At 45.6% G+C, this 27,229-nt stretch overlaps 1 protein-coding gene and 1 pseudogene across 1 annotated transcript in view; both read right to left on the minus strand.

Annotated features, from left to right (window-relative positions):
• The window catches only part of MRPS9 (mitochondrial ribosomal protein S9), a 72,853-nt gene extending 62,833 nt beyond the window's left edge, over positions 1-10,020 (minus strand). The window contains exon 1 of the mRNA XM_008153410.3: positions 9,880-10,020. Within this exon, the coding sequence (XP_008151632.1) occupies positions 9,880-10,014 (135 nt within the window). The 5' untranslated portion in view covers positions 10,015-10,020. The remainder of the gene's footprint in view (positions 1-9,879) is intronic.
• A 2,616-nt stretch (positions 10,021-12,636) lies between these two features.
• The window catches only part of LOC103296842 (leucine carboxyl methyltransferase 1-like), a 42,503-nt pseudogene continuing 27,910 nt past the window's right edge, over positions 12,637-27,229 (minus strand).

The raw sequence follows: 27,229 nt of genomic DNA on the forward strand, positions 1-27,229 counted from the left end.
CCTGATGGCTCTTTTAACTTCGTCCCACAAATGCTCAATTGGATTGACATCTGGTGATTGTGGGGGCCACCTAAGCAAGGTAAAGTCTCCCTCATGTTCTTGAAACCACTCCTGCACAATACGAGCACCGTGGCATGGCGCATTGTCTTGTTGGAAGAAGCCATCTCCATGGGGATACGCCATCCACATGATAGGATGAACTTGATGAGCAACGATACTTAGGTATGTTGTGCTATTCAGATGTTGTTCCACACGAATTAAAGGGCCCAAATCATGCCAGGAAAACATGCCCCAAGCCATAACACTGCCCCCACCAGCTTGAAGGGTTGTACTCATGCATGTGGGGTGCATGCTTTCATGCTGTTTCCACTAAATTCTCGCTCTGACATCTGCATGATGCAACTGGAAACGTGGTTCATCGGACCACATGACTTTTTTCCAATGCTCGACTGTCCGATCCTTGTGTTCCTGTGCGAATTGGAGACGTTTTATCTCGGTAACTGCAGACAGCAAAGGTGTTCGAACAGGCCTTCAGCTTCCATATCCCATACGATGCAGTGTACGGCTAGTTTGCCTCCAAACGTCAGGTGGTCATAATAATCTGGCCACTCAGTGTATGTATGTATGTGTGTGTGTGTGTGTGTGTGTGTGTGTGTGTGTGTGTGTGTGTATATGTCTTACTTCTTGTCCCTTTTTTCTGCATTCTGTATGATTTATAAACATTTACTCCTTGGTTTCTTGGTGTGTGGTTTTTCCCCTTTCTCTGCAGTGCCAATTCTGCAGTCACTCTGAGTTTTTAGATTCTTACTATATATCATCAGTCCATCTTCAAAATTCTTTCCTTTTAGCTTCTTACTATATATCATCAGTCCATCTTCAAAATTCTTTCCTTAACAGTTTATTTTAATCATATCTATTTCACAGAACTCTCCCTCACCCAACATTTTAAAAAATGTTCTTGGTAGTGTTAAGTAATTAAAATAACTTGCATTTTGTTGAGTAAATATTCCTTTGTCTTTTCTTTATCTCTTTTTCACACTGTTCCTCTTTTGTTCCTACATTTTAGCATCATCTCAAATAAAAGAGTTGATTGTTGGCTTGAAAACTCAATTCTTCACTTGATTTAAAATTACTTTTTGCCCTGGCTGGTTTGGATCAGTGGACAGAGCATCAGTCTGTGGACTGAAGGGTCCCAGGTTCGATTCCTGGGTTGCGGGCTCGATCCCCAGTAGGCGACATGCAGGAGGCAGCTGATCAATGATTCTCTCTCACCATTGATATTTCTATCTCTCTCTGCCTCTCCCTTCCTGTCTGGAATCAATAAAAATATATATTTAAAATTACTTTTTGTCTTTCTCTATTCTCTAGTTTGTGACATGAGGTAGCAGCTTTCGTACTTTTAACATAAATGAGACTTTTAAAAGATCTGTAAAATGTTTATTGTTGTTCATAAAGGTTTTTTTTAACATGTTCTTAATTTGCTATTTTTCAAACAATTTCTTTAAGATCTTTAAGACCTTTTAAAAAACATTTGTACATATTGCTGAAGATTATGACTAAGTAAGTTACAAAGCCATCATAGCATCAGCATCAGACTACTGAATATATTTATTAAATGTTGTGAATTATTTCAGCAATGAATTCACACACAAAATGCTTACATTCAAAGGCATCCATTATTCATCAGTACAAGCCATCAAGTAAGATGCGGCTTCAAGCAAACCGAGCAGACCTTTAGCTGAGAACAGTAAGAATCCCTGGAGAGAATCTGCTTTGCCACTAAGTAAAACTCCCAACAAAATTTTCTGCAGGTTCTATTTCCATCTGAGAAGCTATGACAGAGAATTTCCCTCAGACTTTGTTTTCATGGAACTGTATTGATACAACTTGACAGATATGTTTCTTTTTAAAGATAATCAGCAAGTCAGGCAACTGTAATTTTAATCCAGCAGGTTGCCAAAAAAGCAGACACATCCTGACAAAGCAGTGATGTCCCAAATTTGGCCAAATGCCAGTGCTACACACCACTTTAATGGTATTACAGAAGTATTAAGTACTTGTTCAATTGGATAAAAATGGAACAAAAAGAATCTGTTGGTAATTTGAATAGAAAAGGCAAAAAAATACTTTGAGGAATAAAAGAAAAGGTAAAGACATATACCGATTAAAGAAAATGTGGACCAATATAGAATATTACTACCTCCGGGAGCCCATAAGATGAGATGAGAAAAACAGATACTTAAGACAAAGATAGCAATGTTTCTACAATAAAACCAAAATATACAAGGGCTAAGCCACCAAATGCCATCGATCACTCTGGCAGACAGTTCAATCCAACAGGAGCAGACTGGCTCAGTAAAGATGGAAAGTTCAAGCACTAAGAAAGTGCTTAGTAGAAAATAAAAGCAAGAGGAAATATTACCAAGATTTTGTAGTAATATTTTTCAAAACAGAAATAATTATTTATAATAAAAGCCTAATATGCAAATCTACCGAATGGCAGAATGACCTGTGGAACGACTGGTCGCTATGATGAGCACTGACCACCAGGGGGCAGACGCTTAATGCAGGAGCTGCCCCAGCCCGCAGGCCAGCTAAGGCGGGTGCCAGCAGGACCCTCCCTCCCCCCGATCACCCCGCTGGTCGCCCCACCCGCGGGAGGCGACCAGCGGTGCTGGGGGGGTGGGGGGGGGCGGGCAGGGCCGGCTGGCAAGTGGCCTGGCGTCACCCCGCCCCCGATTGCCCCACTGGTCGCCTCCCGCAGAGGGGAGTGACTGGCGGCAGTGGCAGGGGACAGGGCCAGTGAGCAGGCGGCGCCAGGCTGGCCAAGGCAGGTACAGTGGGGGCCCCCCAGTGGCCCTGCCATTCCTAAATTATATTGATACATGATTTAAGAATTCATGGGTGACCTTTATAGGACACCATAACTGTAAACTGCTTATAATATAGTAGAGGCCTGGTGCACGAAATGTGTGCACTGGAGGAGGGGGGTCCCTCAGTCCAGCCTGCACCCTCTTGCAGTCCGGGAGCCCTAGGGGGATGTCCACCTGCAGGTGGACATCCCTCTCACAGTCTGGGATCCCTCACTCCTAACCACTCGCCTGCTTGCTCCTAACCACCTGCCTGCTCACTTCTTACGGCCTGCCTCGCCGCTCCTTACCGCCCACCTGTTAGCACCTTACCGCTTGGCTCGCCGCTCTTCAGCGCTGCCGTGGAGGCGGAAGAGGCTCCCGTCACCACCGCTGCTCTTGCCAGCCGTAAGCCCGGCTTCTGGCTGAGCGGCACTCCTGCTGTGGGAGCACACTGACCACCAGGGGGCAGCTCCTGCGTTGAGTGTCTGCCACCTGGTGGTCAGTGTGCATCATAGCAACTGGTCATTCCACCGTAACGGTCACTTAGGCTTTTATTATACAGATAAAATTCTAATATGTGAGAGATTTTTAAAAAAATTCCAAGTTCCTTAGTATTGCAAAATAGTATGCCAAACATTCCAATCCTGTCTCTCATCATAATTGATACAACAAATCATTTGTTACCAGAATCCACTGACTCTGTCAACTCTGTCCCTTGTGTACCTATTACATTCCTAGAACAGAATACCTCCTAAAGACTCCCCTCCCACCTCCTCTGAGAAGCTGCCCACCACTCTACCCACCACAACTCCTTTGAATTAGGCATTGCACTTCTGTGCTCCCCGGTATGTACCTCTGTAAACCTTACAGTACACTGTATATAGATCCCTGTTAATCATGGGTTTATAATCCAAAAAGTTTAGCCATTCACGAGCAAGATTCCCTCCTCCACCCAAAACTTGGGACATTGAGATATTTGCAATTATATTTCGGAATTAATATGAAACATGCATGCCACAAGATTGGTATGCAAGAGGAAATCTGCTAGTGAGGTCCCAATTGAGCACTCAAAAGTCACTGCTTAACAAAACTTGTTTCTTTTTCCTTGTTGTATCAGTGTTTCTCTTTGTGACCCACAATAATATTTACTGTTTATATCACCACCTAGTGTACACTAGCACATTAAACAAATGTAAAAAATACTTATCCTGTACGAGAAGCACTTTACTATTATTATTATATTAGAGGCCCAGTGCACGAATTCGTGCACGGGTGGGGTCCAGCTAGCCCAGCCTGAATTGGGGCAGATTGGGGCTGGGCCTGTTGGGAGGAGGAGATGGTGGGAAGTTGGCTGGCCAGCTTGCCCCAATCGGGGCCCGATCAGGGCCGGGCCAGTTGGGGGGAAGGGCTGTGGGCAACTGGTCGGTGGGCCCCCGCCCCGAATGGGGTGGGGGGGTACCGATCGGGGACCAGCGGCCTGGGCGAAGAGGCCATGGGTGGCTGCCCGGCCGGCCCTGCCCTGATCAGGGTGGGGGTGCTGATCTGAGATGGGGCCGGGCAGGGGGAGGGGCTGCAGGAAGTTGACCGGCCGGCCCCACCCTTGATCAGGTGGTGGGGGCCCATTGAGGGCAGGGCCAGCCAGGGGGAGGGGCTGCAGGCCAATCAGGGTGGTGGGGACTCATTGGGGGCAAGGCTGGCTGGGGAGAGGGGCTGCAGGAGGTTGGACAGCCAGCCCCACCCCGTATTGGGGTGGGGGGTGTGATCAGGGGTGGGGCAGCCAGAGGGAGGGGCTGCAGGAGGTTGGCCGGCTGGCACCACCCCCTATTGGAGTGGTGGGGGGGATCAGGGGCGGAGCTGGCCAGGGGGGAAGGGCAGTGTGTGGGGGGGGGCGTTTGGCCAGCAGGGTGTTTGATTGGGGTGGGAGAGTCCGATCAGGGGCGGGCCAGCTGGGGGGAGGGGCCACAGGAGGTTGGCAGGCCAGGCCCACCCCCTGATCAGGCGGTTCGCTGGCCACAGTGGGCGTCACAGTGACCAGCTGTTACAGTCGCTGGCTTTTTATATATATACTAGCTTTCCCGTTGCAGGAAAATTCCTGCAATGGGATTTCCTGCTGCACTCCACCCCGCCTCCGTTCCTCCCTTGCCGCCCGCCTCACCTTCTCCTCCAGCCCGCCCGTGTTTCCCTTTGCTCCGCCATTGTCGCCCGCCTCCGCCCCGCCCTTGCTGCCCGCCTCACCTTCTCCTCCGGCCCGCCTGCTTTTCCCTTCGCCCCCGGCCCCGCCTCCGCCCCGCCCTTGCCGCCCGCCTCGCCTTCTCCAGCCCGCCCCCGTTTCCCTTCGGCCCCGGCCCCGCCTCCGCCCCGCCCTTGCCGCCGGCCCCGCCTTCTCCTCCAGCCCGCCTTCGTTTCCCTTCGGCCCCGGCCCCGCCTCCGCCCCGCCTTCTCCTCCAGCCCGCCTTCGTTTCCCTTCGCCCACGGCCCTGACTTCGCTCCTCTCTTCTCCTCCCCCCGCCCTCCCGGCTTGCTTGCTTCTTCAAAGCTTTACTCCCCTTTGCAGCTCTTGGCTTCTTTCGACACTGTCTTGATATGCAAATTAGCCGCCATCTTTGTGGGGCAATTTGCATACTCGTCCTGATTGGCTGGTGGGCGTGGCTTAGGTGTAGCGAAGGTGCGGTCAATTTGTATTTGTCTATTATTAGATTATACTAGAGGCCCGGTGCACGAAATTTGTGCGCGGGGGGAGGGGTGGGGAGTATCCCTCAGGCCAGCCTGCACCCTCTCCAATCTGGGACCCCTTGAGGGATGTCCAACTGCCCGTTTAGGCCCGATTGGACATCCCTCTCACAATCCAGGTCTGCTGGCTCCCAACTGCTTGCCAATTGGGGCAGCCATTTCTTTTGGGGTTTGTGTTCTTCTATAATTGAAACTTTGTAGCCTGGAGCGGAGGCCTTCCTGATTGCCCCTAACCGCTTCTGCCTGCCAGCCTGATCACCCCCTAATCACTCTCCTGCCAGCCTGATTGATGCTAACTGCTCCCCTGACAGCGTGTTTGGCCCTAACTGCCCTCCCCTGCAGGCCTGGTCCCCCCCCCCCCACCTGCTCTCCATTGCAGGCCTGGGTCCCACCCAACTGCCCTCCCTTGCAGGCCTGGGACCTCCCAACTGCCCTCTCCTGCTGGCCATCTTGTGGTGGCCATCTTGTGTCCACATGGGGACAGGATCTTTGACCACATGGGGGCAGTCATATTGTGTGTTGCAGTGATGATCAATCTGCATATTACTCTTTTATTAGATAGGATAGAGGCCTGGTGCATGGGTGGGGGCCAGCTGGTTTGCCCTGAAGGGTATCCCGGATCAGGGTGGGGGTTCCCTTGGGGTGTGGGGCAGCCTGGGTGAAGGGCCTGTGGTGGTTTGCAGGCCGGCCATGCCCCCTGGCGACCCAAGGAGAGGCCCTGGTATCTGGAATTTATTTACCTTCTACAATTGAAACTTTGTAGCCTGGAGCGGAGCCAAGCCTCCTGCTTGCTCTGAGGTTGGCAGCCATTTCTTTTGGGGTTTGTGTTCTTCTATAATTGAAACTTTGTTGCCTGGAGAGGAGGCGTAGGCCAGCCAGGGCTGCAGAAGCTTTGCTTCCTCCATTGCCGGGGAAAACCCAAGCCTCCTGCTCTTTCCAGCTCAGTGGCTGCCGCCATTTCTGCTTGGATTTGTTTACCTTCTATAACTGAAACTTTGTAGCCTTGAGTGGAGGCTTAGGCCTGCAACGGCTCGCGGAAAGCTTGGCTTCCTTTGTTACTGGGGAAACCCAAGCCTCCCTCCTGCTCTCTGTGGCTGTAGCCATCTTGGTTGGGTTTATTTGCATATTCGCTCCTGATTGGCTTGTGGGCGTGGCTTGTGGGTATAGCAGAGTTAGGGTCAATTTGCATATTACTCTTTTATTAGGTAGTGTATAGATAGATTCTCCCTGCTCCTTTCATTAAGTTGTCTGTAACTTCTGAAGGGATTTCATAAATAATGGGTTATGACTGCACTCCCCCCAAAAGATAGGCATAATTTTAGCCATTTATGAGGTGATTAAAAATTTTGTTTTATGAAACATGGCTCCTAAAAGAAATATAACCAACAAGGTTGCATATGGAAGTAAAATAATATCGATATTTAAGACAACCAAGCCACATATCTATACTAATAAAAGGGTAGCATGCAAATTGGATGCCCTCATAGTAACGACCGAACAGCAGAGGCCAACAGGGGGGTTAGTGAGGGATGACCAAACAACTGAACAGCAGGCTGTGTGGGGCAACCAGGCTGGTGGGGGAAGGGAGGGGCAGTTGGGGGCGACCAGGCTGGCGGAGGGGGGGGGGGGCCTGGGCAGCAGTAAGGGCTGACCAAGTCGGTGGTGGTGGTGGTGGTGGGGGGACAGTGAGGGGCGATCAGGCCAGCAGGCAGAGGCAGTTGGTGATCAGGCTGGCAGGCAGGTGAGCAGTTAAGAGCCCAGCGGTCCCGGATTGTGAGCGGGACATCTAACTGCCAGTTTAGGCCCGATCCCAGGGATCAGGCCTAAATTGGCAGTTAGACATCCCCTGAGGGGTCCTGGACTGGAGAGGGTGCAGGCTGGGCTGAGGGGACCTACCCCTCATGCATGAATTTCATGCACCGGGCCTCTATATTTATATAATAAAAGCCTAATAAGAAAATTGTCCCCTTGACTGGGAGTTCAACTAGGGGGTGTGCCAGCCCACCAACCGCCCACGCCCCCTCCCCCCAGCTGGCCCCAGCCCCGATCAGCTCCCTCCACCTCGATCGGGGGCAGGGCTGGCCGACCAACCTCCTGTGTCCCCTCCCACCAGCCAGCCCGGCCTGATTGGGGCAGGCCAGCCGGACCCCACCCATGTACGAATTCGTGCACCAGGCCTCTAGTATGTATGTAAATCATTAAGGGTCTGATAGGGTCAGTTAAGCGTTCAGTTATATCTGAGCTGTGCCTCGTGGTTAAACATGTGCTGTGGTGGTATTCAGGAATCTGGGGATTGCTAAGGGACCATACTGTCTGGTATTTGTTTGATTTTTATTTATTTCAGTGTCTGGCTCAAGTAAAGTGCTCAGTAAACATTTTCCATGTGGATTAAAAAAGGCTTTACTTCAAGAATAATCAGGAAGATGAGAATTACAGTAATTGTCACCCATCTTATTGAAAACATAGTAATACCTAATGTAGATAGAAAAAGGGGCACACTCATAATTCAATGATGGATGTGAATTGCTACAGCCTTTTTGTAAAGCTATGTAAGAATATCTATTAAAATTTAAGATGTAGCCCAGCTAGTGTGATTCAGTGGTTGAGCATCGACCTATGAACCAGGAGGTCATGGTTTGACTGGGGGCTCAATACCCAGGAGGGGGCATGCAGAAGGCAGCTAATCAATGATTCTCTCTCATTACTGATGTTTCTACCTTTTGCTCCCTTCCTCTTTGAAATCAATAAAAACACATATTGCAAAAAATTTAAGATGTATACATCCTTTGCAGCAATAACCTCAAAACTTGAACTCTCTCCCACAGAAATAAAAGCATCAGTCAGTACCTAAGAACTGTACCAGAATGTTTACTGAATACTTTATTAGTGGAAGAAAATGGAAACAAAGCAAATGCCCATCAATTGTTAAATTAACATTGATACACTCACACCAAGAATATTAGACAGCAGTTAGATTCATAATGACTTAGAGGGATTTCTACTATATATGTAAGTTTAGAGAAGCAAAAATATAATGAGATCCATTTTTTCAAAAGTATACATACGCATGTATGTTTGTATATGACTAAAAGAACATAGAGAAAGCCATAGTCAGGAGTTCCAGGGAAGGAAAGTTAGCAACTCCCCCACATGGCACACACATGAAGTGTTAATGAATAAAAATATTCTAATATTCTGTATGCTATAGTCCTTTTTAGATACTTGTGTTTATACAGCAAAGACATACTCAAAAGAGATGCAAGAAAAAATAACTCCCAGAATATTTTCCAATAAGAAAAATAAAGGTTGGTGGATAAATGAATGGATATATTCGTTGATTTAGGTTAAAGTAATTTAAAAAGACAGAAAAACGATGTCTTCTTTTTCAACAGTTTTTAGATCATAGTACTTGAATTCACATTTGGTAAGTTAAGCACTTTCCTTCCTCGAAACATTTTCCCGTTTCCACGACACCACACTGCCTTTCCTCTGTTCAGGCTCAATCCATTGGGGTTCTTCTTCGTTGACTGTCTGTCCTTCTGGGCCCTGTCCTGCTCATTCCTCATTCAGCACACCCTCCTCGGTGACCTACCTCATGGCCCAGGCCTCCTACCCCACAAGGCAACACAGGGCTTGTAAACCAGTTCTCCTCCTGAATACAGACTTTCCTAGCTGGGGGCCTCCTGGAAATCTCCACTTGCACACCCACAGATGCCTGACATGGCCCAAACTAAACTCGTTTTCTTCCCTCTCAAATCTGTTCCTCCTTTTCAGATCCCATGTCAGTGAATGTCCTCACCCCTCCACGTGGAAGGCAGCTTCCCACTGCCCTCAGGATTAGAGAAATGTGCAAGTTCTGTCTTCATCTCTCGAAAGTTTTGGGAAATTTAAGAAAACAGGAACTGCACAGGTGCAACGCACTCTAAAGTCACTATCCTCTCCACGGTGTGACTTCCCCCACCTGGCCCTCCAGGTCAGGGCGCGAGTCCAGTTGCACTCACCTCCCGCGGCACGGCCTCCTCCCTCCGGGACAGGGCGCGCGGAGGCCGGGACAGCCCCACACCCACGCAGGGACAGCAGTGGGCGGGCGGGGGGGGCGCTCCGGGTAACTTTCCCTCACACACCCTGCGAAACCCAGAAACCACCTCCAGAGTAGCCGCTGAAGCCAATAACCACTTCTCCAACCTCACCGCTCAGCACCCGAGACCCGGCGGTCCCGGCGGGGCCCGCGAGGCAGCAGGCCCGCTCCCTCTCCTCGCGCTGCAGGGACCAGCACGCCCACCCTCCCGGGCCTTACCTGGGGCCCGGGAACTGACTGCAACTCCGCGGCCGCGGCTTTCCAGAGGACTTGGCTCGGGGCCAGGCTAACCCTTGGCCGGAGAAGGAGCCGCTGGGAAACCACGGCACCACAGGACACACAGGAGGCCGCCATCTTGGCTGTGGAGGGCCGGCCGGCGCGCGGGGGCGGGGCCAGGGGACTGCGCAGGCGCCGGGGGCGGTTCAGGGGTGGTCGGGAAGCTCCAGCGAGAAGAGACAGGGGGCGTGTCCTGCGGCCTGAGGCGGCTGATAGGGCGCGTGAGCCCGCGGGGCGTGTCCGGCCCCACCCCTGGCCCACGCGGACCCTGGCCGGGGAGGTAGTGGGTGGTTCTTCCACTCGTCTCCTCGGCGCCTCTCGAGCTCAGTCGCTGACCGAGTCCCCTCGGTCCTTGCGGACTTCCACGTGTGCACCGCTGCACCTTCTTCCCCGGCTCTCCCCGAGCGCGGAGCCTGCCAGCCCGCGCGCACCGCCCTCTCCGTGCCGTCTTCCCCACGCTCCGTAGCTCCTGTCTTCCTCACGCAAGCATGGACTCCAGGTTTTGCGGGAATTCCCCTCTGCCTTCCTAGCCTGGGTTTTCCCTCCTCTCTCCCTTTCACCTTCCCCAGGGTCCAGGGTCTCCACCTCCTCCAGCAGCTACCGGACCACTCTTACGTTGTTTTCTTACTGTAACGCTAACAGGACAAACCGAAACCCGGGAAGGACGCAATGCTGCAGAAATGCTGCCTCACCTGTGCACGTCACTCCCCGTGGTGTTGGTACGAAGCCTTACTGGAAACCCAGTCAGAATTAGGTGTTAACTAGAGATGAGTATGCTTTCCCTCTGGGCCTTGTGTCCTCCTGGCAGTAACTCCGGGTTGCTTTACACGGAATATATAGCAAATGATGTAGTAAAGGGCTCTGAAAGGATTTCTAAACATTTAGATTGGAAGGACCAGTAAAATTAAAACACAGACATACACAGAAAATCTGAGGTCATACAAAGTTGTCAAGTAAATATATGCCATCTACCATCATTTCTTAAAACGCAGAACATTTCAACATTAAAAAGGTCGAACTGACATAATCTCAGAATAAAGAGCAGCCCTTTAAATGGAATGCATTTAGTTGTCCAAAAAGCTCACTCTGTTCTTTCTTTTGTTACCTTTTAGGGTAGTGAAACAGCAAATTAGCAGAGGTCCAGAAACCAAACTTTATAGGTTATTGAAGTAGATGTCTTGGGTTCAATTCTGGTCAAAGGCACATACATACCTTGGTTGCAGGCTTGATCCCCAACCCCATCTGGACAGGGGCAGGTGGTGGAGGCAACCAGTCCATGTGTCTCTATCACATCAATGTTTCTCTCTCTGTCTCTCCTTCCCCCTTCCACTCTTTCTAAAAAATCAGTGGAAAAATATCCTCAGGTGAGGATTAACAACAACAAAAATAGATGTCTTTTTTTTTTTTTTAATTCAAACATCAGACTTCACGGTCTGAATTTTGAGCCAATGATTGCTCTCTTTTTCTGACTTATTTTATTTAGTTATGTATTTATTTATTTATTTATTTATTTATTTATTTTTGTTAATCCTCACCTGAGGACATTTTTTCATTGATTTTTTTCCAATATAATAAGATTTATTGTAGTAAGAGAAGTTGAAACATTTTTATTTTTTTTTTTCCATTTTTTTTATTAAGGTATTATATGTGTACATATCTTACCATTGCCTCCCCCCACCCCACTCCCACACATGCCCTCCCCCCCCAGAGTTTTGTGTCCATTGGTTATGCTTATATGCATGCATACAAGTTCTTCGGTTGATCTCTTTTCTCCCCCACCTCTCCCTAACCTTCCCACTGTAATTTGACAGTCTGATGCTTTAATGTCTCTGTATCTATCTTTTTGTTCATCAGTTTATAATGTTCTTTATTATCCATAAATGAGTGAGATCATGTGGTATTTTTCTTTCATTGACTGGCTTATTTCACTTAGCATAATGTTCTCCAATTCCATCCAGGTTGCTGCAAATGGTAAGAATTCCTTCCTTTTTATGGCAGCATAGTATTCCATTGTGTAGATGTACCATAGTTTTCTGATCCAGTCATCTGCTGATGGGCACCTAGGCTGTTTCCAAATCTTAGCTATTGTAATCCATTGACTTTTTTAGGGAGAGCGGAAGAGAGAGGGAAAGACAGAGAGAAACATCGATGTGAGAGAAATACATAGATTGTTTGCCTCCTGCACCAGCCCTGACCAGGGCCCGGGCCTGGGAGGAGCCTGCAACCAAGGTACGTACTCTTGATTGGAATCAACCCCAAGACCCTTTGGTCTGCAGGCCCACGCGCTATCCACTGACTACCACTATACTATTGTGTCTGTCTGTGTTATATATATGGTGGTGGTTTTTTTTCTTAATCCCTTTACCTTTTTTCATTCAGCCCCCCCAAATAGACATCTCTAAATAACAGTTTCTATACATTGTAAAAAATATTTAACTTAATTGCAGAAACTTAAGTAGAAACAAGCAAATAAGTTTGTAGAAGCAGAACTTATGCCATTTTTTTTTCAATTGGCAAATGAGATTTATTTAAACAATAAGTCAACAGAAACAAGAAGTGGTTCAGCAGCCCTAGTGACAGGTTTCTCGAGTGTGGGATGGGCTGATAGACGAGGCCTGGCCATCACTCAGGAAACTCAGTGTACCAACTCTGGGAAGGCCAGTGGCTACAGCTTCTGGCTCAGCATGGGCCTGAAACTGATTAGTACATGATCTTCAAACCTAGCACACTTCCCCCTTGGGTTGTCCAGCACGAGCAGTAATGCTGCATGAACTGCTTCGAAGCTCCATTTTTTTTCCAGAATTCAAGGGGCTCTGTTCTGCTGACTTCAGTCTGAAGTAAACTGCTGCACAATTCCATAATATTCATGGTTGATGCTCTTTCCCACCCATTCAACAGGAGCCATTCTTTCTGAGACCTTAAGGACTTGCAGGTTTCCACCCCTGCCAGGTCACACTATCGTCTTTGCAGATGTCCCAACTAACCATCCATGTTCACCTGTTCATAGTTTATGAATGTGGCAGTCCCCAAACTGTTGGCTTTCCACTTGATTAGGTTTGCAGACTGCTCCGGAGTCTTGTAGACCAGCATACATTCAGTTATCATGGCAGTCACAATTGTGTATTCATATTACTTTTCTTTAGTTTCTCTTCATTTAAGGTCAGTCTTGAAGATCTGCTCCAATTATGGCACATCTCTTTGAATCCAACATGAGTCCATCGATTTGAAGTGTGTCTTTGGAATGTAACTCTAAAATGGGTTTTGATAGGAGAGGTTTGAATTTGATGCTGTGTAGCTTTCTCGGGACTATCATTGGAAAGTCACCTTCAAAATATTTAATGCCTGTATAAATGCCTTTGCAAGCTGACCAATGCCATGGACTCAAGCAAAATAACTCTGTTAAGTTCAGGGACCTTCCTTTCTTTAGACAGTCTCCCAAAATGCTGGATGAAAAGGTCATCCCAGAAGCTAAGGCTTACTGCAGACCTCTTGCATGTAGACATTTTCACTGGTGCCACACATCCCCTCATCTGTTTCTGTGAAGGAGGAAGAGCAGGCATTGAAAGTGGGCCTCTTGAGTCTAGTGGCCACGGGCACGGAGGTTCAAGGAGTGCTGTGCCCACCATGACATAGAAGTGGGGTTGACAGCCACTGGGGGAAGGTTATACCATTTTTAAAATAAGTTTGTTGGAACATATAAGAACTATGTTAAGTACTGAAATTAGGTTAAGAATTTTGCAGATTTCTTTTTTTTCCCTCTAAAATTCATGTTACAGTCTTTTATTAGATTACATACAGTAAAGCAAATGTAATACATTTCCCACTTCTACGGGCAACATGTGGACTGCTGCATTAAATTTCCTGTGTAGCCTTTGAGTTTGGGGACAGATACACTGTTAATAGTTTGATATTGGGTACATAATTAGGAGAAGAAGGAATGATTAGAATAATAATTTGATAAACATTTAAAATATGAAAAACCCATAATTTTACCAAACACCTAAAGCTTAGATTCATTTCATTTTTAAAATATATTTTTATTGATTTCAGAGAGGAAGGGAGAGGGAGAGAAAGATGGAAGCATCAATGATGAGCGAGAATCACTGAACGCTTACTCACCCCCTACTGGGGATTGAGCCTGTGAACCATTCATAGGTTTACACTCGGCCACTGAGTCACACTGGCCGGGCTAGATTCATTTAATTTTTCTATCATTAACTGAGCATCGCATAGGCATCAAACCTCCGGTCCCTAAAGTCCAATATGGTGGAGTCACGTCCAGTGTGAGGATTTGGTTCTAAAGTCATCTGGCAATATAAACATAGGAGAGTCAAAATGTTGGGCTAACAGCAAGTGTTGCTAAGATGTGAGATAGCAGGAACTATCTCACAGGTTAGATGCTGCTGGTGGGGGAATAAATTGCTACAGCTCTCTTGAAATCAGCCAACGAATCAATGACCTAAAGTTAAGATGAGCACACACTACAATCTACCAATTACATTCCTAAGTGTATACACTGTAGAAACTCTTGGACAGAAATTTTGTAACAACAAATATATCTGTCTATTGATAAGAGGATGGGTGGATAGGAGCACCATAGAGAAATGACAATAAATGAACCAGGACTACATATGAATATGGATGAGTTTCACCAGTAGGGGAAAAACAGACATATAAACTTACACTAGAGGCCCAATGCATGAAAATTTGTGCAAGAGTAGGCCTTCCTTCCCCCGGCTGCCGGCACCGGCTTCCCTCTGGCACCCGGGACCAGGACTGCTTTGCTCCAGCCACCACTGCCAGGCACCCGGGACTGGGGCTGCTTCACTCCGGCTGCCGCGGCCACCTCATAGCAACTGGTCGAGTGGTTGTTCAGGCGTTATGGTTGCTGGCCCTTTATTATATAGGATAGTTTGATTCCATTTACACAACATTCAAAAACCAGCAAAACAAAGCAATATATTGTTTAAGGATTTATTTATATGTAGTGTGGGAACCCCTTTCACGTCCTGTGTGGTTCAGGGTTCAGGTTCAGGGTTCGGGTTCTGGAGAAGGCCGCACACAAATGAAAGAGACTAGAAAAGTATTAATTTGGGAATATTGGGGGCCAGGCAGGAGCCCACCTCTAGGGGGAGGACTACACCCCGCTCTGGCTTTGCTATCCCTTTTATTAAGGTTATGGGATATACTCATATCCTTTAGGCAGGAAATTCCAATAATAGCCAATCAGCAAGAATTTACATAAGACTAACAGGTGGAGGCTGCTTCAGCTGCCAATGTCTCAACTAAACAGTGAGTGATTAGCTCTGACCTTTCAGAGCAATTAAGGTTGACCAGCCTTCCGGATTTCCTGTTCACATCTCTCTATGACCGGTGTCCGGCAATGTAGTAAAACAATAAAGAAAAGCAAGAGAATGATACACCCAAACCTCAGGATAGTGAATATCCAGGGAGGAGGGGAATGATGCCGTGAGCAAGGCACACAGGGTGGCATCGATGCTCCTCGTCGTGAGATGACTGGTGAATGCAGAGGCATGTGTTTTATTGACATTCTAAACGTGTTACAGATGCACATGACAGGGAGAGCTGATTTTTATCCCCCTCCCATGTTGATTCACAATGAAAGATGTGGCAGGCTTTGGAGGGCGTGTAAATTGGTACAATAGTTATTTAATTTTCCTATGCTTCTCATATCTCATTGATTATATCTCTGTTTTTTATTATCTTTAATTCATCCGATACTCTCTCTTTTCCTATCCAGTGTGATAGCTTAAATACTGAATGATGTAATCCTCATAAAACACACACACAGACACACTTTAAATGATTTCTAGAAAACACCTCTATATCTGCAGAGTTCTGTGGATCACTCTGAAAAACCTTAGCTTAGAAAATACACAAAGGCTTAATGGATTTCACAAATAACTGATATCTCCAGACAACTTTTTTAAAGAAAGATATTTTTATTTATTTCAGAGAGGAAGGGAGAGGGAGAGAGAGAGAAACATCAAGGATGAGAGAGAATCATTGATCGGCTGCCTCCTGCATGTCCCCCAACCTGGGAGCAAGCCCCGATACCTGGGCATATGCTATTGACTAGAATTGAACTGGGACCCTTCAGTCCACAGGCTGATGCTCTATCCACTGAGCCAAATCAGCTAGGGCTCTCCAGACAACTTTTGATCAAAGATGACCAAACACTGTGTGGTTCATGTAAAATATGTAAGTGTGGATTAAAAAAAAAAATTCAGTGTTCTTATCTGAGCCCTGCCACAAACTCACTCTTTGACACTTCTGGTTCCTTTCATTGATGGAAACCTACATTTCTCATCAGTGTAATAGGGTTCAAGGGTGGGGTTGGACCAGCGATTCTCAAAAGTGTAGTCCCTACAGCAGGGGCAGAGCATTACCTGACTGAATTGTGGGCTGAATTGTGTCCCTCCCCCCAAATATGTTGAAGTCCTCCAAGTACCTCATAATGTGACCTTATTTGGAAATAAGGTCTTCACAGAAGTAATCAGGTTAAAATGAGGTCATTAAGGTGGGACCTAATTCAATATGACAATATTACTTGTAAAAAATGGATATAGAGACAGACATGTACAGAAGGGAAGCGATGTAAAGATACAGGAAGAAGATGCGCATCACATGCCATGGACCACCTGAGGCTACCAGAGCAAGGAAAGAGATCTGGAACAAATTCTCCCTCACAGGCCGCAGGAGAAACCAGCTCTACTGATACCTTGATCTTGAATTTCCAGCCTCTAGAACTGTGAGATGACACATTTCCGTTGTTTAAGCCCTCCAGTTTATGGGATTTTCTTAAGCAGTCCCAGGAATACACCCAGTGTATTGATTCTGCAATATCCACAATTTCTTGCTACTCCTTCCTTCAAGAAGTGGAGCCCCTCCCCTTGAGTGTGAGCTGGATTTGATGACCTGCCTCTGAAGAATAAAGTGGAAGTCATGATGTACAACTCTGGATACTAGTCACAAAAGGTACTGTGGCTTCCTGCTTGTTCTCTCTTGAAGTGTCCACTCTAGGGGAGCTCAGATGTCACGTCATGGGACAGGCCTATGGAGAGGTCTGCCTTGTGACAAATTAACGCCTCTTGCTACCAGCCATGGGAGTGAGTAGTCTTGGAGGGGGACCCCCAGCAAGTCTTTTATTTTAAATGCTTTTATTGAATTATAGAGAGAAAGGAAGGGAGAGGATAGAGAAATAGAAACAATGATGAGAGAGAATCATTGATCAGCTGCCTCCTGAACGCCTCCTACTGGGGATGGAGACCGCAACCCAAGCATATGCCCTGACTGGTAATCAAACCAGCGACCTCTTGGTTCCTGGGTCGATGCTCAACCACTGAGCCACACCGGTTGGGCACAAGCAAGTCTTCATATGCCTGTAGCCTCCATCAACATCTTGACTGCCAATTCATGAGAAATTCCGAGCCAGAACTGCTGATCTCAGAACCCTGGACTACAGAAATTAGGACATAATGAATATGTCATTTTAAGCCACTAAAATGTGGGGGAATTTGTGATGCTGCAATAGACAACTAGTGTTCCTAGACATTTGTTAAAAATGCAAATTCTTGGGTCCCAGACCTGTTATATTTGTAGGTGAGGCCCAGTGTAAAGTCTATTAAATAATTCAGAATTCTCATTTTGTTTGGCTTTATTTTTTGAGTTTATAATCCATTATTTCTTAGTTGGCCAGGTTCCATTCCATTTAATCCAGTGGCAAAACCCTTTTCCATCTTGACCATCTAGCTGCGCAGATTCCTACACCTCTTTTGTGTGCTGATGTGTGGTTAAAAATATGTAACATAAAATGTACTCTTTTAACCATGTAAGTGTACAGATCAGTGGCATTAAGAACGTTCACTGTGTTTTGCAACCATCACCACCCTCCATCTCTAGAACTTGTTCATCTCCCCAAAATGAAACTCTGGACACATTAAACAACAAGTCCCATTTTTCCTCCTTCCAACTCCTGGTAACTGCCATTCTACTTTCTGTCTCCGTGAATTTGACTATTATAGGAACCTCATATAAGTTGAGTCATACAGTATTTGTTCTTTTTGTGCCTGGCTTATTTCACTTAGCATATTGTTTTCAAGGTTCATCCACAATGTAGCATGTATCAGAACTCCATTTCTTTTTAAAGCTAAATAAACATTTCTTTGTATATATCACATTTTGTTTATCCATCCATCTGTCCACAGACACATGAGTTGTTCCCACCTTTGGGCTATTGTGAACAATGCTGCTATGGATGTGGGTGTGCAAGTATCTGTCCAAGTCCCTGCATTCAATTCTTTCGGGTCTATACCTACAAGTGGCATTGCAGAATTCTTCTTTTTAATGTGGCAAGGTTTCTAACTTAATCTACACAGGCAAGTGCCCACAAAAAATAACTTGAATGGAATTTAAATATGCAACTTGAAAAGTCTTTAATTATCTAGACCATACCCAGCTAAATAAACAGTATTCATGGGTATGAAAAAGAGTAATGTAAATTTCACTGGAGTTTGAAAATATTTATGAGAAGTAATTTTAGTACATAATTGCTATATATCAAGCTTCCATAACAGAAAAACCTCTCAGCCTACAAATTAAATCTATTCTGCCAAGATGCATATATTTTACCATATTAATTGAATTTTAATAAATAACAAATAGAACAAATATCTTCTTTGTTTTCCCCCAGTATGGACTCAATCTGTCTACATGTGCTCTCTACCTACAAGCTGTCAGTTATGTTTGCTGTGAAAGAGACAGCACTAAGGGAGCTGTCAGTCAAAGCTGTTTTAATGCTTCAAGAATCATTTCTCCAAGCTTCATGATAAAAAATAAAACAAATTTACATGGAACTAAAGATGGGTTGATCACACTATCCGCTGTGCATTGAAAATTACTTCCAACATGCACAAGTTCAGGGCAGTGTGCTTAGGGCTGGTGTCTTCCATACCACACGTAAAATGACTTCGCATAGATTCTGTCATTTTTTAAAAGTTACATGTAGACAGTAAAAGTAATTATTTTCACAGGGTGGTTGGAGTATGAGTGGTTCCCCTATTTGAAATAATAGTGTGTAGGAAATATTCCGTGACATTATGGCTATTTCTTTTACTCATGCCCTAAGCATAGATTTGGGTTCAAAATAGGAGCCCGTGTTTTGGATGCCGCATGAAGATAAAGAAGATCTAGAAACGGAACTAAATAGTCACAGTATAAACTGAATATAGTCAATGCACTAGGTCTTCAGAATGAAAACAAAATATATAATTGAAATCAATACAATCACTAAGAGCCTGGCTAAAATAAACAGACTTAATAGTTCAATTCCATAACACTATTCCCAAAGTGAACTTCTGGAGGCATAAAAGAGGCTATTTTAGGACAGAGGAAGTACAACTTTACACATTAGGGAGACTCCTAAGAATGATGCAGCCTGAAAATGTAAATAAGGAGAAGAAGATGATGATCTAACCTGAAAAATGAGAGGTGTAATTTTCATTCTTACTCTTTTGTGAAGGAAGTAGTGGTAAGAGAAGCCTATCTCTAGTGTCCCTAATTAGAAAGAGTCTGGGTTTAGATGCACCATGAGATACAAGTCTAAGAAATAGAAATGAGAATAAAATTCTGCATGCATATACACACAAACACACATGTAAAATATTTTAAAAATCAAAGCACTATATAACATTATATGGCATTAATTGAGAACTGTTCGAAGTCTTACTTAATCATAGCAAGAGCCCTATGAGGAAGACACTATTATTATCCTCTTATTAGAGGAGGCATGGAGATGTGAAATGACTTACATAAGGTCCCACAACCAGGGAGGGACGGAGCCAGGCAGCGAGATTCAGGAGTCCACACACTTGGCACCACTGGTCTCTACCACGCCCAAGACAGCACAGAATTGCAAGTTAGGCAAGGGTGTCTTAAGAGCCTTCCCTCTCGCCTGTATCCACGGCCTCTGCTCACTGTTCCCATTCCCTTCAGGACCCAGTGCACTTGTGCTCTTGCCTCAGCGTCCAACCCCACTTCCCTGTGTGCTGCTCTCACTGTCCTCACCTATCCTATCTCCTGGGTAAGCACAGGAGATCACAGCTCTCTAGGCATCTTTTCAGAGGTCCAAAACTGTCCTTCAGAAAAGTGTTCCTTGGCCTGCACAGTGTGTGTATGTGTGTGTGTGTGTGTGTGTGTGTGAGACTTAAATAAGACTGCTTTAGGTTGACCACACCCCCATTTATCATGTCCCCATCACTCTTGGTACCCTACTTCCATGTTTCTGTTATATCCCAGCTCTCATGGTGTCCACTATGAGTGCTACACTATGCACATGACGAATGCTTTCTGATACAAGCATGAGCCCCAAATCATTCCGCGTTTGCCTACTCAAAGATGGTTAGGAATGCTGGGGCTCTAGGATGCAAAAGATTCTTCCAGAAAGGCTAACCAGGGACTTGGGTATTTCATGACTCAGAGACATGGTTCCACCTGCCCAGCATTGCTGCTGACTTTGTTGCCCAGCTGGGACTTGAATTTTGATACTTAAGAGTTTAATCTACATAAAGACTACTTTACCATTATCATTCAGTATTTATTGATACACTTTGCAAGGCTCTGAAATGGGTATTCAGATGGTAACTGTCTTTCAGCAGCTTATAAACTTACTAGAAGCCCAGTGCACAAAATTTGTGCACGGGGGCGTGGGGGGAGCGGGGTGTCCCTCAGCCTGGCCTGCACCCTCTCCAATCTGGGACCCCTCGGGGGATGTCTGACTGCTGGCACAGGGATCGGGCCTAAACTGGCAGTCGGACATCCCTCTCACAATCCGGGACCGCTGGCTCCTATCTGCTTGCCTGCCTGCCTGCATGATTGCCCCCTAACCACTTCCCTGCTGGCCTGGTTGATGCCTAACTGCTCCCCTGCCAGCCCAATTGCCCCCAACTGCCCTCCCCTGCCAGCCCGATGGCCCCCAACTGTTCTCCCCTGCCGGCCCAATGGCCCCCAACTGCCCTCCCATGCTGTGACCCACCTCCTCCGCCTAGACCCACCTCCTCCACATGAGGCAGTGGAGATGCCGGGACCGGCCTCCTCCATGCCGTGCGGAGCTGTGAGACCCCCAGTCCTCACCACGTGGAGCGGCTGCCAGGCCCCGCCTCCGCTGTGCATGCAGCCATCTTGTGATGATGTTAGGGCATGATTTGTGAGGGTGTGACACCACCTAGGCTATTATTTTTATTTATTTATTTATTTTTTCTTTTTCTTGCCTAGGCTATTATTAGTATAGATATGGAGGGGGGAAGATATTTACACAAATATGATTATTTTAGAAAGACTGTGATATAGTCATGAAAGCATTGTAAAGTAATGTGGGATTTTGAAAAGGAAAACATTACTCTTGCCAAATGGGTCAAGATTTCCTACAAGTTTTATAGAACTGAAAATCAAAATAAGAAAACCATCTAACTCATTTATTTACCATTTTGCAGATCCACTTCCAAACTTGTTCTGAAAGCAATTAACCTTTTGCACTCGGATGTCGAGTGTGACTCGACAAGGTTAGCATTAGAATAAAGGAATTGAGAAAAAAGCAAGCGAGTGCAAAGGGTTAACCTACCCCATCTTATAATACCTAGAAAGTAGAATTTTCTATCTCAATTTATCGAATCAGTTGATTAAAAATTATCCTATACTAGAGGCCTGGTGCATGAAAATCGTGCACAGGAGGGGGGCTGGGGGTCCCTCAGCCCGGTCTACACCCTCTCCAATCTGGGATCCCTCTCACAATACGGGACCGCTGGCTTCTAATCGCTTGCCTGCCTGCCTGCCTGATCGCCCCTAACCACCTCAGCCCGCTGGCCTGATTGCTCCCTACCTGCTCCCCCGCTGGCCTGATTACCCCCTAACTGCCCTCCTGCCGGCCTGATCACCCTTAACTGCCTCTCCCTTGGCCCCTGCCACTGTGGCTTTGTCTGGAAGGATGTCTGGAAGATGTCTGATCTAATTAGCATATTACCCTTTTATTAGTATCTATATATATAAACAGGGAATATGTTAATTAGCCAGGCATCACGACCGCTCAGGAGGAGGCTGGACCATGACCACTCAGAAGGAGCTGCACGCACAGATGGGTGGGAGGGTACTGTGTGCCGCCCCCAGCCCCAGCGGCTGTGGAGAGGCTGGGGCTGGGGTTGGGCCAGAGTGTAGACAAAACACGTGAAGAGGCTGGGGGTATGCGGGTCAGGCATGGGTCCTGGACTGCCGTGGGTGCCTCCTCACATGGCGGGAGGCGGGGCACCTCCTCATGCGATTTCAATCATGCGCTGGGCCTCTAGTAGATGATAAAAGGCTAATATGCAAATCTAATGTTGGAACAACTGGTCGCTATGACGTGCACTGACCACCAGGGGGCAGACGCTCAATGCAGGAGCTGTCCCCTGGTGGTTAGTGCACTCCCACAGAGGGAGTGCCACTCAGCCAGAAGCCCTGAGCCAGACTCATGACTGGCAAGTGCAGCAGCAGTGACGGGAGCCTCTCCTGCCTCTGTGGCAGTCGGACATCCCCCAAGGGTTTCTGGACTGCAAGAGGGCGCAGGCTGGGCTGAGGGACGCCCCCCACCAAGTGCATGAGTTTCGTGCACTGGGCCTATAGTTCTTAAATATTCTTAAACTAGAGGCCCAGTGCACAAATTCATGCACCAGTGGGGTCCCTCGGCCTGGCCTGCGGGATTGGGTCGAAACCAGCTCTCCTACATTCCCCAAGGAGTCCTGGATTGTGAGAGGGTACAGACCAGGCGAGGGACCCCACTGGTGCACCATCAGGGACGGGGAGGAACGTGAGAGGTTGGCCAGCCGTGGAGGGACCATGGGAGGGCTCCAGGGCATGTCTGGCCCATCTCACTCAGTCCTGATCATCCGGACCCCAGCAGCAAACTAATGTACCAGTTGGAGTGTCTGCCCCCTGGTGGTCAGTGTATGTCATAGCGATTGGTAGACCAGTCGACTATCTGCCCCCTGGTGGTCAGTGAACTTCATAGCGAGCAGTTGAGCGGCCTTAGCATATCATTAGCATATTATGCTTTGATTGGTTGAACAAACGATTGGTTGACTAGACACTTAGCATGTTAGGTCTTTATTATATAGGACTAGAGGCCCGGTGCACAAATTTGTGCATGGGTGGGGTCCAGCCAGCCTGCCCCAATAGGGGCTCCTCGGGATGGGCCCAGCCAGGGGGAGGGGCCGCAGGCAGTTGGCCGGCCAGCCCCGCCCACGATTGGGGTATTGGGGGCTGAACGGGGGTGGGGTCGGCTGGGGGGAGGGGCTGCGGGAGGGCTCCAGGGCATGTCCGGCCCATCTCGTTTAGTTCCAATTGGCTGGACCCCAGCAGCAAGCTAACCTACCAGTCTGAGTGTCTGTCCCCTGGTGGTCAGTGCACGTCATAGCAAGCAGTTGAGAGGCCTTAGCATATCATTAGCATATTACACTTTGATTGATTGACCGAAAGACGGGACACTTAGCATATTAGGCTTTTATTATATAGGATGACTCTTAAGCATTTACATTCCACCTTTCTTATTTTCACTGAAGAACTTTCTTGGCCCATTTTCCAAGTATTTTGCAAAATAAAGTATCATATTTGAAATCCAAAATTTGTCCAATTTCAACAAGCATGTCACAGCCTTGTGTGTGATTAAACTATCTTATCCCTTTATGAATAAAGGTTGCTATGATTAGATTGTAAACACCTGCATGGTGTTATTTTAACTTTAGACTTAAAAGAACATTTTATCCTGCAAAAACAGATTCCTAAAATAAAAACATCAGTTTTCAAATGAAGCTATAAGAGTTACATTTTTAATGACTTTTAAAGCTTAGAAATAGTTATGGTTAAATGGTATATCCATGATTTTTTATCATTTTATTTATATAGCCAGCACTCTTTAGATACAGATTCCTGACCTCAGGCATACACTTGTCAAATAATCATATTCTTTAAAACTTATTTTTTTATGTCAGATCAAGAGTTCAGTTTTAAGAATTCAACAATTCATGCAATTTATAACAGGGAAGTTAAAATTAATAGTATGAGTTAGCATAGCTTTCAGATTTAAACAACAACAACAAAAAAATTGGCCCATGTTGGAAAGAGAGAACACAAGGGGAAAATGGGAATTTAGTTTTCATATTTGTCTTTTGTTATGTGAGCAATCAGAATTGTAAGTTCACACCTTCCTGTCAGCAGGGAGGGATTTCTGCTAAACAGTGGGAACAAATACTGGGTTAGTAATATTGTATTCATCTGTGCTCAGTTGCACAGGGATGTTTTTTAAACCAGTTATTAACTAATTTATAAAATGATTGAAAGGGTAGTTGGGTCAAGCTGTAGCTGAACTTGAAGGAACAAGTGGATGCCTCATGCTCTGCCCATCTGTCCCCACTTAATCCAGTTACAAATTTAAGCCTCACGGGGATGCCTCTGATTGGCAGAAACTAAGTCCTACCTCCTAGCAGATACTGTTTTGCTTCCTGCTCTATTCCTAACAGCTTTCTAAACAGTACCCAGTATCTAGAAGCTGGACCATACATGTTTATTGAAGGAAAGAAAGGAGAAGGGATGCTGAGCAAGCTAATCCATGGTTTTTGCAACAATTTAATGAAGATATTGCTTTAAAGGGGGCTTAAGAGTCTGGTAGAAGCTTATATGAGATAAATTTAAAGTCCTTTTCAAGTCCTGTGAGAGCAGGGTCCTCATCTTTATTGTTCATATTGTATCCCCAGCTTGACGGTGCCTGACACAATACTAGGCAATCAATAAATGCTTGTTGGTTGAATGAATGATTACATAAGATGTAAGTTGTCTTTTCCTCCTATCTCCACCTTTCTTCAGTGGCCAAAATTCATATACAGATTATCTCCAATTTTTTTCATATCACATAGCTATTATATGTGGTAATTTTGTCATTTGATTTCCTTTTCCTAAATCAGTGATGGGCAACCTTTTGAGCTTGGTGTGTCAAACTTCGCCAAAAAACTGAGCATAACTCGAGTAGTGTGTCACTTTGAGGAAAAAACATTATTTCGCAAATGTTTCATCCCTGGCATGCGGCCGCCTCAGCGGCCGCGTGTCATCAGAAATGGCTACGCGTGTCATAGGTTCGCCATCACTGTCCTAAATTGGGAATGTATACAAACGAGGATTTGTGAGTATGTTTCTGTGCATGATCTCTTTAGACTGAAAGCTCAATTTATTTTGATGCTTACTTAACTCAGTGGAAAGCTGGTATTCACAAGAAGAGTGTAGTTGTCTAAGGGTCCATTTTGATTTTTGTTGCACAGAAAGTATCATTGAAAAGTTATCCCTGCAGGAGATGCCTTCCTTCTAATCACAGAAAATAACACGTTAACTTTTAAAGCAAGGCAAATGCAACATGACTAATCAGAAAACAATGATCATATCAGTTTTCCAAATATCATGTTCTTGATTCGGCTTTATTTCTATGGTTTGGGGTGAAGGACAATAGGGAGAACCGATAGTTGTTTAGCAAATGCCTCCTTCTCTTGTTTCCATATTAATAATAGAGATTTTTCACTTATTTTTGAAACTGAAACTCTGAACTCACAAAATAATAGCTCTCCTTTCCTCTGTCCCCCACCCCTGCCACCCACCATTTTCTTTATGAATTTGACTCCTTCAGGGATATCATATAAGTAGAATTATATACTGTGTCTTTTTGTGACTGGCTTATTTCACTATGCATAATATCCTCAAGGTTCACTCATCTTGTAGCATATGTCAGAATTTCCTTGCTCTTTAAGGCCAAATAATATTCCAATTTGTAAATATAGCACATTTTGCGTAACCATTCACCTGTCTGTGGACATGCGGGTTGCTTCCACAGTTTATTGATTGTGAATAAACTGGTACGTAGTTACTATTAGCACGGGATATCTTCTCCCATCTTTTCACCTTCAAGGTATTTGTGTCTTTGATGTAAAGTGAGTTTCTTGTAGATAGTATATAGTTGGATCATTTTTTTAAAAATATGTTTTTTAATTGATTTTAGAGAGAGAGGAAGGGAGAGGGAGAGAAAGAAACATTGATTGGCTGCCTCCTACACAACTCTGAGCCCACAACCTGGGCATGTGCCCTGACAGGGAATTGAACCGGCAAACTCTTGGTACATGCTCAATCAACTGAGTCACACCGGCCAGGGTGGATCATGTTTTTTAATCTATTCTGCCAATCTCTGTCTTTTGAGTGGAGAGTTTAATCCATTTATACTTAATTACTGGTAAGTTGGACTTACTTTTGTCATTTTGCTATTTGTTTTCTATATGCCTTATAGCTTTTTTGTCCCTCATTTCCCATATTACTACCTTTCTTGAGTTTTGTTGATTTTTTGTTGCAGTAAAGTGTTTTTTTAAAATATATTTTTATTGATTTCAGAGAGGAAGGGAGAGGGAGAGAGAGATAGAAACATAAATGATGAGAGAGAATCATTGATTGGCTGCCTCAATCCCAATACTGGGTATTGAGCCTACAACCTAGGCATATGCCCTGACCAGGATTTGAACCCTGACTTCCTGGTTCATAGGTCGACACATAACCACTGAGCAACACTGGCCAGGCTGCAGTAAAATGTTTTAATCCCCTTTACATTTCCTATGGTGTATATTCTATAGATATTTCCTTTGTGGTTACCATGGGGATTACATTTAACATCCTAAAATTATAACACTCCAATTTGAAATCAAACTAGCTTAAATTCAATAACATATAAAAACTCTGCCTTGTACAGCTCCATCTCCACTGACTTTTAGTTATTGATGTCACAAAATTATATTGTGAATTTTCATACATTGTGTCCAAAAAACAAAGAATAATAATTTTTTTTGCATTAGACTCTTAAATTATGCAGAAAACAAAATGTGGAGTTACAAACCAAAGTTAAGGTGATACTGGCTTTTAGCCTAATAATTTAAAATATATATATAAATATATATATATATTTTTATTGATTTTTTACAGAGAGGAAAGGAGAGGGATAGAGAGTTAGAAACATCAATGAGAGAGAAACATCGATCAGCTGCCTCCTGCACACCCCCTACTGGGGATGTGCCTACAACCAAGGTACATGCCCTTGACCGGAATCGAACCTGGGACCCTTGAGTCCGCAGGCCGATGCTCTATCCACTGAGCCAAACCAGTCAGGGCTAGCCTAATAATTTTTAAGGTATAGTCTCTTAAATCATGTAGAAAACAGAAAGCATTG

Source organism: Eptesicus fuscus, chromosome 16, assembly GCF_027574615.1.
Source record: "Eptesicus fuscus isolate TK198812 chromosome 16, DD_ASM_mEF_20220401, whole genome shotgun sequence".
Classification (NCBI taxonomy): Eukaryota; Metazoa; Chordata; class Mammalia; order Chiroptera; family Vespertilionidae; genus Eptesicus; species Eptesicus fuscus.